We start from the raw sequence: 13,716 nt of genomic DNA on the forward strand, positions 1-13,716 counted from the left end.
AAAAAAAAATAAAGAGTTGTCTTCGCTTGAGAAATTTTAGGGTTAGATAAATCTAGGTAATAAACACAAGAGTACATTGCACTGTTATTTATTTATTCTTTTATAAATTTGCAAACAAGTACAAGATGCAGTTTTTATTTCATGAGCATTAAAAATATTCTGTACAATGAAGATGAGCCTGACTTGCAACAAAATGTGGGAAAATATCAGGTGAGGTAATTTTATTTATGTAGCACCTTTTCAGCAACAATGTTGTTCAAAGTGCTTTACATGAATTAGAGGAAATACAAACAAACAGAAAAAACAGAAGAAAAGAAACAACAAAAGTACTTCACAATTATGAACTATTAGGAGTTTCTCTGAATCTGTTTGTTGTAACTGCCGTACTATTTTTGATTCCTGTTCTGGATGGATTGAAGTATATAAACTAAGTCAGTGGTCCCCAAGCTACGGCCCGCGGGCCGGATCCGGCCCGCCGCCACATTTGGTCTGGCCCCCTGAACAATACCAGAGCATTCAGATTTTTTTTTCATATATTGTATTTTCCGGTTTATATGTGGATTTTTCTTCAACCACCAGGGGGCTCTTTAGCAGGAAGTGTGTCCTGTAAACTGTGGGTGTTTTGTTTTGCATGGCGCATTGCTGCCATCTGTTGGACTTTTAGGGAACTGCTTGACTTTTATGTTCAGTACGGTTGTTTGCTAGCGGTAGAGCAGATGAACACACGTTTGTTATGAACGCCGCATTCCAGGTTTCCCTCAATGAAATATATACTAGTCAGTCCCAGTGACCGTTTCACTAACGGTTTTTGCCCCTGTGCTTTCTGGGTAAAAATGAATCGAGAAGCCCCCCGCTCCCCCCCTCAACAATTTCCGGCAGCGCAGGTGATAAACATGTAACACTTTTTCTGTTACAAACTGACTCCGGCCCCCCACCAGAGAAGGGAAAAGTTATGTGGCCCTCACAGGAAAAAGTTTGGGGACCCCTGAACTAAATGTTCCTGTTCTGGGTTGCTGGATAAGAATAAGTACTCCACAAAATGCAAACTAAAAGGAGTTTCTCTGGATAAACCAAATGATGTACACAGTATAAAAACTGTCTGTTCAGCACATTACTTTAAATTGCTTCRTTCATATCAACGCAGTTTGAGTTATTCTGGTTACATTTTGTTTCACATTTAAATTACTCTCTTTTTAAGTTATATTATTCTCTTTCTTAATTTATCTTACTGAAAGAAACATAGTGATTGTCACATTATTTCTAAAACAAATTGATAGGGATGGCAACATGGAACAAGGTTTCAAATAAAAAAGCTTCCATACAGAATGATTGCACATCCTGAAATGCTCAAATTCCAAATACATGGTTCACTTCTGTCAAATGACGATAAAAAAAAACAATTAAAAAATTTAACTAATATGTAAATTAGTAAATTTACATATTAGTAAAAGCAGTAAACCTGCAGAGGAAGAACTTCACTAATCTGAATCCTATTTTTAAATGTTTTTGTCTTCCTTGCACCCACAAAAAGGGAAGGTCCCACAGCACGGCTGCAGCCAGGGTCTCCACAAAATCTTTTCCCAGCTCATTTGGTTTTGAATTGTGTTGGGCTGAACTTGAGAGTCATCAGATCCCTCTTTACTTGGAAAGGTCCTCTTATGTTTCTCTACGGCTTTGGCAATCTGCTGGAGGATTTCAGCGTATCGAGGCTCAGTCTCAGGGGTAAGTTGTCGAGACTCCGAGGGGTCGTGGAAAAGGTCGTACAGCAGCGGTGGGTTATGGTGGGTCACATGTTGGCCATGACACAGGCAAACCTTAGTGTCATAGCACCCCCCAGCGCCCGGCGGAAAGAAATTTGGCGTGAAAAAATGCACCTTGAAGATGGAGTTGCCTAACAGAGACACACAACAAAAGCCAGAAACACTTAGTGATTTCTTCACCATCCGCATGTTTGCATAATGTTTTGCCGAGAACGTCAGACATCACCAGTGGAAACAAGCCTGCCCAATGTTTTGTTTTATGTCATTGCTTTTATTTGGGAACATCTATAAAAAAAAATGTGGCACTAAAACCAGGAAGCAGGAAAGAGAAAAAACTTGACAAGTGGAAACGTGTTGTAACAGGCAGTTTGGGCACTGACAATGTTGAAAACAAATCGCTAGTAAATGTTTGCAGCAGTTCACCAAAAGAACCAGAGAGCCCAGTCTGACAACAAAACCCAATTCAAATCTTAAAAAAAAGAAAAGAAAAGAAAAGAAAGAAAACTTGGTTGGAGATGAATTTCTGTTGCTAGAGAATCAAAACGTAATATTGCACTCACAATGACAGAAGAGTCTGATGTCAAGCAGCAATACATTATTGGCATTATTTGAGATAGACTTGAACATATTAGTGCAAAATCAATAAGTGGAAAGAAAATAAGTTCATATTTTTAACAAATATTTTTTTTTTAAAATGTGCCATTCATGTGTATGCAGCACCTTTTACATTTATACCCCTAAATAAATTGAGTTCAGCAAACGACCTTTGGAACATCACCAAATGGTAACTCACAGTCCATATTCATTTGTAATTTAATCTCAAGAGAAAAAGAACAAAAGCTTATTAGGGAACAACACAAACAGCATAATGATGATCAACAAACAGACCCGACAAATCAGGGAGAAAGTGGTGGGGAAGTTTAAAGCTGGGTTGGTGTTTGGATGTAGTCAAGAGAAGAAGACTCATTCTTAGATGTTTTCTGCTTCAGCAAGATATCTCAAACCAGGTGAGACAAAGAAAAGAGAAATGCAAATCTACCTACATGTGGGATCTATTTTCTTTCACATGTTGTGTATCGGGGCTGCATGAAAGTAAGAGAGAACAAAACTTTCAGCAGAAAACAGGAAGGCTGAATGGAGTTCAGCAAAGTTGTTCTGGTTTATCCGAACAACTTTTTCCTGTTACATAACAACTTCTGCCTTTTATGTAACAGAAAATGAATGAATGGAACCTTTTAGGAAAGCTCAGATTCTCAATGGAGTATACTGGGACACTTCTCTTATTTATAATGGTCACTATAATAATTGCATGCACAAGACATGTCATCTTGTATTTTTTCTGTTTTCAAATAATAGTAAAGCTCTCTTTTAGATTCAGTTTTCTCACACAGGTGATGTTACCACTGTTCCAGCTGTAGATCATTAATGAAGACACAGGGCAGAAAAGAATGTTTTTACTTAGATGTTGTTATAACTCCCATTACTGCTGTACAAAAAAAATGTATTGACAGGGAGAAACCTTACTGGAGAGTAGAATTTAACTACAAAAGACAGACATATACGTCTCTACGTACCATTTAACATAACATTATCATATATTATGTTCAATATGTGAGTTATGTGAGTGTGTTTTTTTCTGTCATTCTTTAGTGAAAAGCCACATGTCACAAAACAGTCATGATAAGATCTGTTTCAATTCTGTCTCATGGAAATATTTCATGCCTCATTAAATCTGAAAATATACATCTGCTGAATGGCTGAGCACATTTCTGTTTCTGCGTGTGTGAACTTACTATCAGGTGGGTGCCACCGCACCGCATTCAGGTACACACCGCAGTAGTGGAACATGAACTCATGCTCTGATCGTGCAGCTTTCCCCTCCAGTAGTGGCATGAGGTTAAAGCCATCTAAATGTCTGAGAAAGAGAAGAGAGGACTGTGAGGAATGCATGAGGAACAACACAGATTAGATGTATGTGAAGATTCTGTGACAAAAATCTTGATAACCTCCCTTGTAAAGTGTGTGCACCTGTGTTTTACGGTAAAGGAATTAAAGTGAGATTTAGTTCACATCCAGACATTTTCTCTTTTTTGTTTGTTGTTTTGGCTAGGTGAGCTGTTGAAGATTACAAAAGTGTCATATTATAAAGTATTGGTCTGTACCTATCTGGCTGGGTGTCCTTGGCTAAGTATTTCAAGGTGGGGTAGAGATCCATGAGGCTTGTAGGCTCATCAACTACTCTTCCTGCTGCCAGTCTGCCAGGCCAGCGAAAAATACCAGGCACCCTGATCCCCCCTTCCCAACCCCCCATCGCCTTCCCACCTGGAGATGAGACAAAAAGACAGAAATTACATAAATATTTGTGGGAGTGCCATCGATCAAAATCACCCTGACGTATGACTGACCTTTATATATACTGTTCCAGCCTCCTTTCTGACCGATAAGAGAATCAGAATCTTCTAAATGCCCACCATGGTCCGAAGTAAAATGCATGAAGGTATTGTTGGCCAGGCCGAGTGAATCCACCGTTTCCGTTATTTTACCTGAAAAACAGTGTAGGTTGGTGAGATGCAATGATCTGAGATAACACAGTAAAAGGTCACTCATTCTTTCCGTTTTCCACTCTTTAAAACTTTAAGTTTATTGAAATCATATGCTTTTAGTCAGTTATGAACTCTTGCAGTAAAACAAAAAATTCCTGCCTTCTGAGGTCTAACACAAGATCTGCACTTATTAACATATTAGGTTTACGCCTTTTGACTTACCAATGATCCAGTCCACTTCTTCTAGGTTGTCGCCATAGCGACCGTGACGGCTCTTTCCAGCAAAGGCAGGCGTTGTGAATAGAGGCGTGTGGATGTGAGCCAAAGAGAAGAAGAGGAGGAACGGACGATCAGCATTCCTAAAGAGGAAGTGAGCCAGAGATGTTCTCAGGCATAACATATCTTTAACCATTACTCATGCTGTTGACATGTCACAAATTATCTGTGTCTTTTTCTAAGTCAGCCGTAAACATCAATAAACTAATGCCAATAACAGGTGCTGCTTGCAGAGTCTCCCTCCTGTTCTTCAATGTTCAATTTCTTTTGAGGCCCAGCCCTTATTTACCTTAACTGATGTTGTAACAAACAATTTAGATGGACATACATGATAATGTGGACAAGACTAGCAAAATAACAAGTTCCCACTATGCCAAATTCTCAAGTGAACTAAAATAATTTACTAACTGGGGTGATGACTTCCTGTTGCTTCATTCCAGCAATCTATTTCCAAAGTTTCCACCAGAAAACTTGCTAAGCCCGGTGGTTGGGCTCTAGGGCAGCCATTCATCCAGCAGCCCGTCGTGTTTTTGAGTTAAAACATGTTGACAGGAAATTTGAAAATATCACTTGATAAATATGTGTAATTGAAAGAATGTAAGATTAATACCTCAACACAAACTACAAAACATTAAAAAATGCAAACATTTTAAAAAGACTTTAAAAAATAAGCAATGCTTAGCCTGGTGGGGGCACAAGTAAAGTCTGGTGGCTCACCAGGCTTAATATAACGCACTGAGAGAAACCCTGTGTTTCACAAAAAACACAAAGCAAATAAAGCTTAACAACAATCCTCACATTCAGTTTATAAATATTAAATAATAAAGGATTTCTAAGCGTAGGTTGCACGCTAAGATAATATCYGTAACAAGTGAGGTTAATCTAGAGTAGCTTTTTGGTGTGACAACCACTGAGCTACACTTAATCCTGGAAAACAATTGGTATTCTATTATGTTTTACTAAATTTGGTGTAATTTAAATCCATAAAAAAATATTGCAAGCTGATAAGAGTTTTAAACCATATTGTTTTCTTGTGCAACAATAGGTCTAAGTACACAAGAGAGTGTACTAAAAACACTCTTGGATTTGCAAAATACTGACAATACATGTCTGTACTCAGATAGGTTTATCTGAGTACATTCACTGATTCATGGAAATAAACTCATGTTATAAAATAATCACCAGTGCATAGGTAAAAATATAATTTCCTTTTTTTTAAATGTTATTTTCAGATTGATCAGCATGTTTAAAAATTCTTGACTTAGTAATAGACAATTTTCTGTTTCTATGGGGTGTAAATATGAAGAGGTTGAATTTGCTTGGGCACTCTTCAAAATAAGAAATGCAAGAGACAGATTTATGTTAATGTTCATAAATTAATATAAAAGAAAATACTGACTGGCCTAAAAGTGTTTATTTCTACAGTCAAAGTAATAATTAAAAAGCAACTGAAATGGTAAAAAAAAAAAAACAACAAGCTGTTAGTTGATCTCAAAGGGTAGCATCATATACTTTCCAGGGACATAGTGCCATTTTATAGCACAATCAAGTAACTATTTTCTTCAGTTGTTTATGCCCTGAAATGTTATGCTCCTCCATTATGTCATTTACAAATATTCTCAGCAGCATTGAACTGAGAAGTATTTTGTATGGCAAACTCAGCATACCTACTAATGAATGCTGTTGCTAGTCTGGTGGAGCTGAGTGGAGACAGCACAGGGGAGGGGTGTACTGTGAGACAGGAACCCTGCTGGCGACTGCAGCTTTAAGGAAGAGTTTTTGGGTAAATAGGTTGTGGTTGGCCTAAGCAAGCGTTTAGGCACACCCAAATAGCTGACATGGGAGGTTAAGGGATTTGTCAAACATGAATGGATAATCAAAGCGACACTCCATGAATGTTTTTGATGAATGAATAACATTAAAACATTTAATGAAGTTCAAATAACGTTGGTCTTACATAAAACCCTTCTAGCCCTATTGTTGAGTGCTACATATTCTACTAATATATCAACTAGGAACGTTTTTTTGCTGATCAATGAATGAATATGGAACTACTTTTATCAGTTTTGTTTGTTTTAGTTTAAATTATTCCTTTATTTTGACCATTTTGTCATTTTATTTGGATTACTTGTTAATTTGAGCTCTCTCTACCGAAACTATAGGAGTTTTGGAGAATTCCTTTGGTTTATTTGAGGCTTTTTACTTTAGGTTGTTCTAAAATACACACATATTTTAAAAGTATCAAATTTACAAACACATAATCAATGGCAGATATAGGAGGTATATATCTAGTATACATTTTTGCTAACTAAATGTTCAATTAAAGACAAAATTGGTGTATCTGTGAGTTTTGAGACTTTCTAAGGGGAAAAAAGGACAGAGCCGCTCATTATTTTGCACCGAAATGCTTACCTTACCTCTTTATGAAATTTTGTGCTTCTGCCAGCAGTCTCTGGGGCAGCGTCTCCACTGTCATGGGCTGTTCTATCACATCTTGGTTCCTCATAATGATGCAGTTCCAGGTTCGAAGAAGCCCAAAGGGGACATACCACATAGCTGCTGCTACTATACTGACAAAGAAAAGTAGCACCAGTAGCCAAAGGCTAACTTCAAGAAGCCCACATAGATGGACACACACCTGAAAAGACATATGGATCGAACACACACAAATGTATTGACTCTTTTACATGCAGTTTTTATGTTACAGTTTGATTTTGGTATATTGAGACATACTGACGCATGTCATGTTACACGGTTGTCACTTTGAGATTCATGCCATTAGATATTAATAGTTTAAATGTTCTTACTAAACCTGTTTTCTTTCTTGAACTATCACTAGAAAATACTCTACTTGGCTGTCACTCTTAAAGGCTTCTATGAATTTCTTTTCATTTACAATTTTTGCTTCAAGTGCTGATTCCTTTGCTCTACCTGTGGAACAGCTGGTTTCTATTTGTCCCACAGGCAACTTTCCTTGCCAGTTCTTCTGAATTTCAGCTTCAGCATTGGGTTTTTCCTTAATGTGAGTCTCTGACTCATGCAACAGAGTTTCACAACCGAAGTTTCTGTTTTCAATTTGCTCCTCAAACCCTTTGGCACTTGTCTGCATGATTACACGAGTTGCTAAGCTTTTGACTTAACACAACTGTTTATTTTTTTATTTTTTTTGAATGTGTTCTTTTTCATCCAGCAAAAACAAAACAAAACAAAAAAAACACATGTCTGTTTTTTATAAATGTAGAGAAAGAAAAAATAAAACCAAGACAAAGTCACACCCACCATTGTAAGAAGTCCCAGTCCAAGCAGTAGGGTTAGATGTTGGAGTGCAAGTTGAAGATCCACTAGCACATCGCTGCCCTCCCCGGGAACGCAGTCGTTAAAAAGGGTGAACGGCAGGCCGTAGAAATAGCTGAAACCATGCTGGTTTGGGTGATGACAGTGATCACCTCTGAATTCACAGTTCACACCCTGGTGCCATTTACCTGCAGGAGCACAAGATTGAAAGCAGAACTCTGTTGTAAAGACAAAAACGAGCAAAGAGGCCACATCACTACATAAATCTTCAGACCTTTCATCATGCATAAATTGATCTGGTTCTATTGAAAAATTCAGCAGATCCTAATACGTTCTTTAAAATGTCTTTCCTTATGTGTCATCACACATGAGCATAAGACTGAATGACAAAGAAACAATTCTAAAAGGCCGCTGCTATTTGCTCTATGAAGACTGGAGAGAAAAAATACTGTCTACTGGTGGCTTGATGCAGGAAATGCAAGAATTATGGGAAACTTCAGCACCTGCTTCACGGGGGGTTCATTAAAAGTGACAAAATAAATTAAATCTGTGATGAAGATCTGTGAGGGTGTGGATTTTAGAACTTGTAGATTCTTTTAAATAGTCTGGGCTTGTGTTATTGAGCACAGACGTATAAACACAGTTTGTATATTTTTWAAACTATCCTACTCAATTTCGTGAAACTTGAGTGTGCTATTTTTAACAAATGTACAGTATTTTTGCTTTTGTTGTAAATGTTCCCTTATTTTTATAATATTTTATCTTTGTCTGAATTTGCAAGTTTCCATATTTCACTGATGGGAAATATCAGTGAAATATGATATTTCACTGATATTATCCCTCCTTCTTATCTAGGAAGGATAAGAAAGGATTCTATTCTATTCTATAAAACAAAACTCTCCATATCTTAATTTTTACCTCTGTTAAGTACAAGTTTGAGCTTATACAATAGCAAGTTCAAATTGCTCTCATTTGCTTCACTTGCAAATGAGAGGCTTTGAATCGCCATGAATTTCGTGCAGGCTTCTTTGTGAATCTGACCAACATATAAAGAGAATAGCAGAAGCGAAATTGCTACAAAGGATGGAGGTAATGTCACTGATTTATGAATTGTCAATTCAATTTTTAATAAAAGTATGTTGGAAGAGTTCTGAGTCAGACAGCAAACCCGATCGCTTCTTACCAACTAGGCCGGTGGTGTATCCCTGTTGCTGCAGCCTCTTAGCAAAGGTAGTCTCATTAGGTGGAAGTCCCCCTGAACCTCCGAGAAACAACAGTACCTGGACACGGCCTGGGCTGGCCATCCCTGGTCAACACGTATGAACGCAAAAACAAATTAAATAAAAACTGATGGAACCTTGCATGTGGTAGATTTAACTRTACATTATCATGTAAATGTTTGGCCCTAAGCAGGGGATCATTTACCTGAGCGAAGAGGATAACGGCCCGTCATCAGAGCGGCCCGGCTTGGAGTGCAGAGAGGAGCTGCTGCGATGTACTGGGTCAGTTTTACTCCCTCTGAAGCCAGTCTGTCTATGTTGGGAGTTCTACAGGAACAGTAAAAAATAAAAATAAAGAGTAATATAAAACATAGTATAACACAAATATTATTTTGGATTGTTTTAGAAAACTTGGTACTAAGACCAGATCTAATTACACACAGCTAATCCAGCTGTGTGTAATGTGTGCAGCCTTGGTAATTTGTTATTTTTCTGAAGGAGCAYACTTTTGAACTGAAAAATGTTAATGCAGAAGATTTTTTTCTCCATTTGTTATCATCCTACTCATTGTGAAAGATGACAGTATAAACTTGCCTCTTCATCTATCCTTGTTTATTACAGTTCCAGGTTTTCCAGATATTTTACTTGTACAGTCATTTCCTGATTTAGGAAGCTCAGTGAACTCTTACCTAAGTCTATTTTTTTTCCTCTCTGTCCCATTTTGAAGAATAGCTCTGTCACAGTTTTAGTTGTTTAAAACATTTCCTGTAAATATGGGCAAGTTTAGATGAAAATCTGTTTTATCTAAATTATATTTTTTTCTTGGCTTTCCAATTTTGAAAAGCAACTACATCATAGATACTCTGATCAACTTAAATATGTATGTTAGATTAAAATAAAAACAGCTTCATAAGTAGCTACACTTACTTGTGATGTTCTCATCATTAATACATTTCATTTTTCTAACATTTTTCAATTTCACAGATCTTTACTAAGGACATCAAAAATATGGATTGTGTTTGGTTTACCTGATGGTATCATTGCCATAGCAACCTATGTCCCCAATCCCGAGGTCATCCACCATCATGAGGACAAAGTTGGGCTTCTTGTCTTCCACCTCCCCTTTGACATCACTTCCTGATGCCAGGAGCAGGGAAAGAAGAAGAGGTGCCAACATGGCAGACCTGAGCAGAAGACAGTCATATATTACTCCTATTTCTTTTTTTTCTTTTTTTTTCTCCAAAAGTTACGTCGCGTTAGTTTGATTGACATGAACTTTTACATTTTGCAAGAAAAGTTTTATTTTATTTTTATGTTGTCAACACACATTGCATTAACTAACTGCATAGCCATTCTGCAAGTGATTTTGTTTTGCCCCTAAAGTGCAAATTATTACGGAGATCTTTTAAAGACTGCATGTTATTTCGTAATCCCAACACATGAAGTGAATCTGAACACTTCTTATGTAAGGAAGGAGCGCCCAGATCCAGACACACTGTTATAAAACACCATTTGACGTGTGAACTCTGGCAGGGTCCGCACGGCTCTTCGAGCAAATGTACCGCAATTAAATGCATCGACGTGAGTGAATAAAACTGAATGTCTCCTGGTTAACTGCGGCGTTAAAATGTATTTAAACTCCTCGCAATTTAAACTCACCTCAATAAACCTACTCTACGCTCAAAGCTGTTCCTGCTTTACTCAGGTCCCTCCTCCGGGAGTTTACAGTAATAAATGTCACTAACGCGCAACACCTTTCTGGCTCCCGTAAAACATGTAGCTCATGCGCCACGACGATACACACTCATGCACTGCGTCCAGGTGTCGTCAGAGTTTTAAAATACAACAAATAAAAGGTTAAAACAATGAAAAGATTATATAAATTTAAAGGTGGTTTTCACCTTTAAATTTGGGCAAGTTTAGATGAAAATCTAAATAGACAAAATAATAATCAGAGCCTACGAAAATTAGGTAAGTACTAGTTTTGAGGAATATTAGCATTATTATATTAGGAGATGTGCAGTATTTTCATTCGACAAAAAAAGTTTGTTCTTGATATGAAATAATGAGACCTTTTTTTGCTGAAATTAGATGCAGCAATCAAACTCTTCTTACAATTGGTGACTGTATTTCCACTGATTATTTATCTCTGGTTGAAAAATGTTTTTTTTTAGTTACAATGCTTCCTTGTCATCACTTGAATCGTCATTAAAACATTACATAACTCTCTATCTTTATAGATCAATGTAAACCTGAATTTAAATGATGTGCCCCTCAGTAATTAGAATATTACTGAAAAGTTACATTTATTTCAGTTATTCAATAAAAAGTATATTCTTTAAAAAAATTTGACAAAGAGTGATTTTTAGTATCAGTTTCAGGTAATTTTAATAATTATGGCCTAAAGGTTAAAAAAAAGACAATTAAAATATTATAAAAGATTAATAAAATATAATTTAAATCATAGAAATGTTTTATTTTGGGCTTCACAATCAGCTGTCACCGATGTGTAATCTTATACATATAAGAAGCTGACTGTTCACAGCGTACCAAATCCATTCATATCAGAAGAAAGTAAAGTGGAAGGAAAAAGGGTGTTCAAAAATGAAGCAGAGGTAGCATAGCATAATCAGGATCTTGCAGTACTGCCAAGAGGAATATGTACGATGCCAAACCTAATAAACCAGACAAAAAGCCACTAACAAAACCACCTGGCCTTTATTAGCAACTCACAGTTTGATAACTTCCATGTCAAGCTGTCTAACAAGTTTAACTGCCTGATTGTCAAACCTTTTCTTAATACTTTGAAGACAGAGAACACCAAACTGTTTCTGAGAGATTCAAACATAAGAGAAATGCCTTGTCAACAGTATTGCAACATATGATCCATTCTCTGACACAAAGACAGAAAATATGAATTACCACTGCTACTATATGATCATTGTAAGAGAGATTTATCTGTATTTATATGAGTCAGTTTATTTAACAGACATAGACAACCAAGCCCTTCTTCTCTAATTTGGTATGAGTCATGTGAGAGAAAATTCAGCCTCAATTTTTTGTAATCAAAGAAAATGTATTAGTCATCACCAGGTTTCTGCTCGCACTGCTTGTACTTGGTTAGAAAGAATGGTTTTGTGTGGGTGCAGCAGCTTCAGGGTACGAAATAAATATGTGCACATGTAAAGGCATCAACAGTGCTTGTGTTGTGCAAGCTGAACCTCAAGCAGGTTCCCACACTTCGATTCTAAGGCTCTAATCAGGTGAATCTTTATAGGCCTGTCACYATAAATCATTCACAGAATCTGCACTTGTTATGTGTGACTTTCCATCTAGAAAATACTTGACATTCCAACTCTTTTATTTAGATCTCTTCGTGGTTCAGTTTTTTTTTTTCCTCTTGAGTTCTATAAACTTTTTGACATCTCAAAGGCACTGTAAAAGTCGAAAAACAAGAAGAAACACTCATTCACAAGTAGAAACTTTGCATCAATAAATCTTTCCTCAAGAGTTTGTGCGCAGGATTATATTGGCTTTGCAAAGCCTTAGTCATAAAGCGTTTGTATGCTCGGATCAATTTTTACCATTATTGTCCTTGGGGTGCATTGCCTTAGCAACATTACGATAGGTTTCCCAGAAGGTCCACATTGTCGGGCTATAATTTTCTAATCAAAAGTCCSATTGAGACCTATAAAAATGAAATAACAATTAAGTTAAGGGACATCCAACAGCTGACGGACAGTTCAAGGGTTTGTCCTTAACAACCCATAGTAAAATAATCTTGTCTTTAAAATTAGCTTCTTTAACCATGTTTAGAGTCTGCAGTCTCAGATGGAGCTTTCCAGTTCTCTCTAACTTTTCTGAGCATTGCATGCTCTGAAAATTATGTTGAATTTGGCAAAACAGCCACTCCTCGGAAGATTAGTTGTCTTAAATGTTTTCCATTTCTGAATAATTTTTCTGACTTTAGAATGATGGACTTTAAAATGTTTCTAAACAGTCTCAAACCCCTTTTCAGATGGGCAATGAGTGATTTCTTTCCTTCCTAGCATTCTGCTAGCTTGCTTCAAATCAGTAAATTGTTTTTACAGAGGTTGACAAACTTTTCCTCTGAAATCTTGCTGGATCAGTAAGGTACTTGGCTTTTCCATTTTTGCTTCATCTTTGTAATAAATGACACTGTGTATTTTGAATTGGCGTTGCATAATTTGACTATTGTAAGAGAGATTTATCTGTATTTATGAGTCAGTTTATTCACAGACATACACAGCCGAACCCTTCATCGTTAATTCATTATGAGTCATATGAGGGAAGATTCAGCCTTAATTATTTGTAATCAAAGCAGATCTATTGAGGTTTGATTAAAATAGTTTTAGAACCTGATAGAGGTCATTGTTATTATGAGCAGGTGCATAGAGTGGTGTGAGGCTCACAGTTACAAACTGTTTTGTTTTTTTTGTAGTCAAATGTCACAACGCCTCAATATTATCGAATTTAGCATTTTCTCACTTTTTGACACATTTAAATGTTTCAGATCACCAAAAGCAATTTTATATCAGACACTGATAACCTGAGCAAATAAAACATGCAGTTGATAAGTTATTCAAATTACTTAGCTAAAAT

At 36.7% G+C, this 13,716-nt stretch overlaps 1 protein-coding gene across 3 annotated transcripts; it reads right to left on the reverse strand.

Annotated features, from left to right (window-relative positions):
- Positions 1-936: 936 nt before the first annotated feature.
- arsh (arylsulfatase H) lies at positions 937-10,817 on the reverse strand. Of its 3 annotated transcripts, none has more exons than XM_008403908.2 (11): positions 10,753-10,817; positions 10,122-10,277; positions 9,299-9,420; positions 9,057-9,179; positions 7,859-8,061; positions 6,997-7,217; positions 4,526-4,662; positions 4,166-4,303; positions 3,923-4,082; positions 3,554-3,675; positions 937-1,891 (listed from the first exon to the last, which is right to left on the reverse strand). In XM_008403908.2, the coding sequence occupies exons 2-11, from the start codon at positions 10,268-10,270 to the stop codon at positions 1,497-1,499; spliced, it is 1,770 nt and encodes a 589-aa protein (XP_008402130.1). In that variant the 5' UTR covers positions 10,271-10,277; positions 10,753-10,817; the 3' UTR covers positions 937-1,496. The 3 variants fall into 3 exon arrangements, with proteins under 3 accessions (XP_008402130.1, XP_008402128.1, XP_008402129.1); XM_008403906.2 differs by having other exon boundaries at positions 7,859-8,091; XM_008403907.2 differs by lacking the exon at positions 10,753-10,817 and adding an exon at positions 10,656-10,679 and having other exon boundaries at positions 7,859-8,091.
- Positions 10,818-13,716: the final 2,899 nt, after the last annotated feature.

The sequence above is a fragment of the Poecilia reticulata genome, linkage group LG2 (assembly GCF_000633615.1).
Source record: "Poecilia reticulata strain Guanapo linkage group LG2, Guppy_female_1.0+MT, whole genome shotgun sequence".
Taxonomy (NCBI): domain Eukaryota; kingdom Metazoa; phylum Chordata; class Actinopteri; order Cyprinodontiformes; family Poeciliidae; genus Poecilia; species Poecilia reticulata.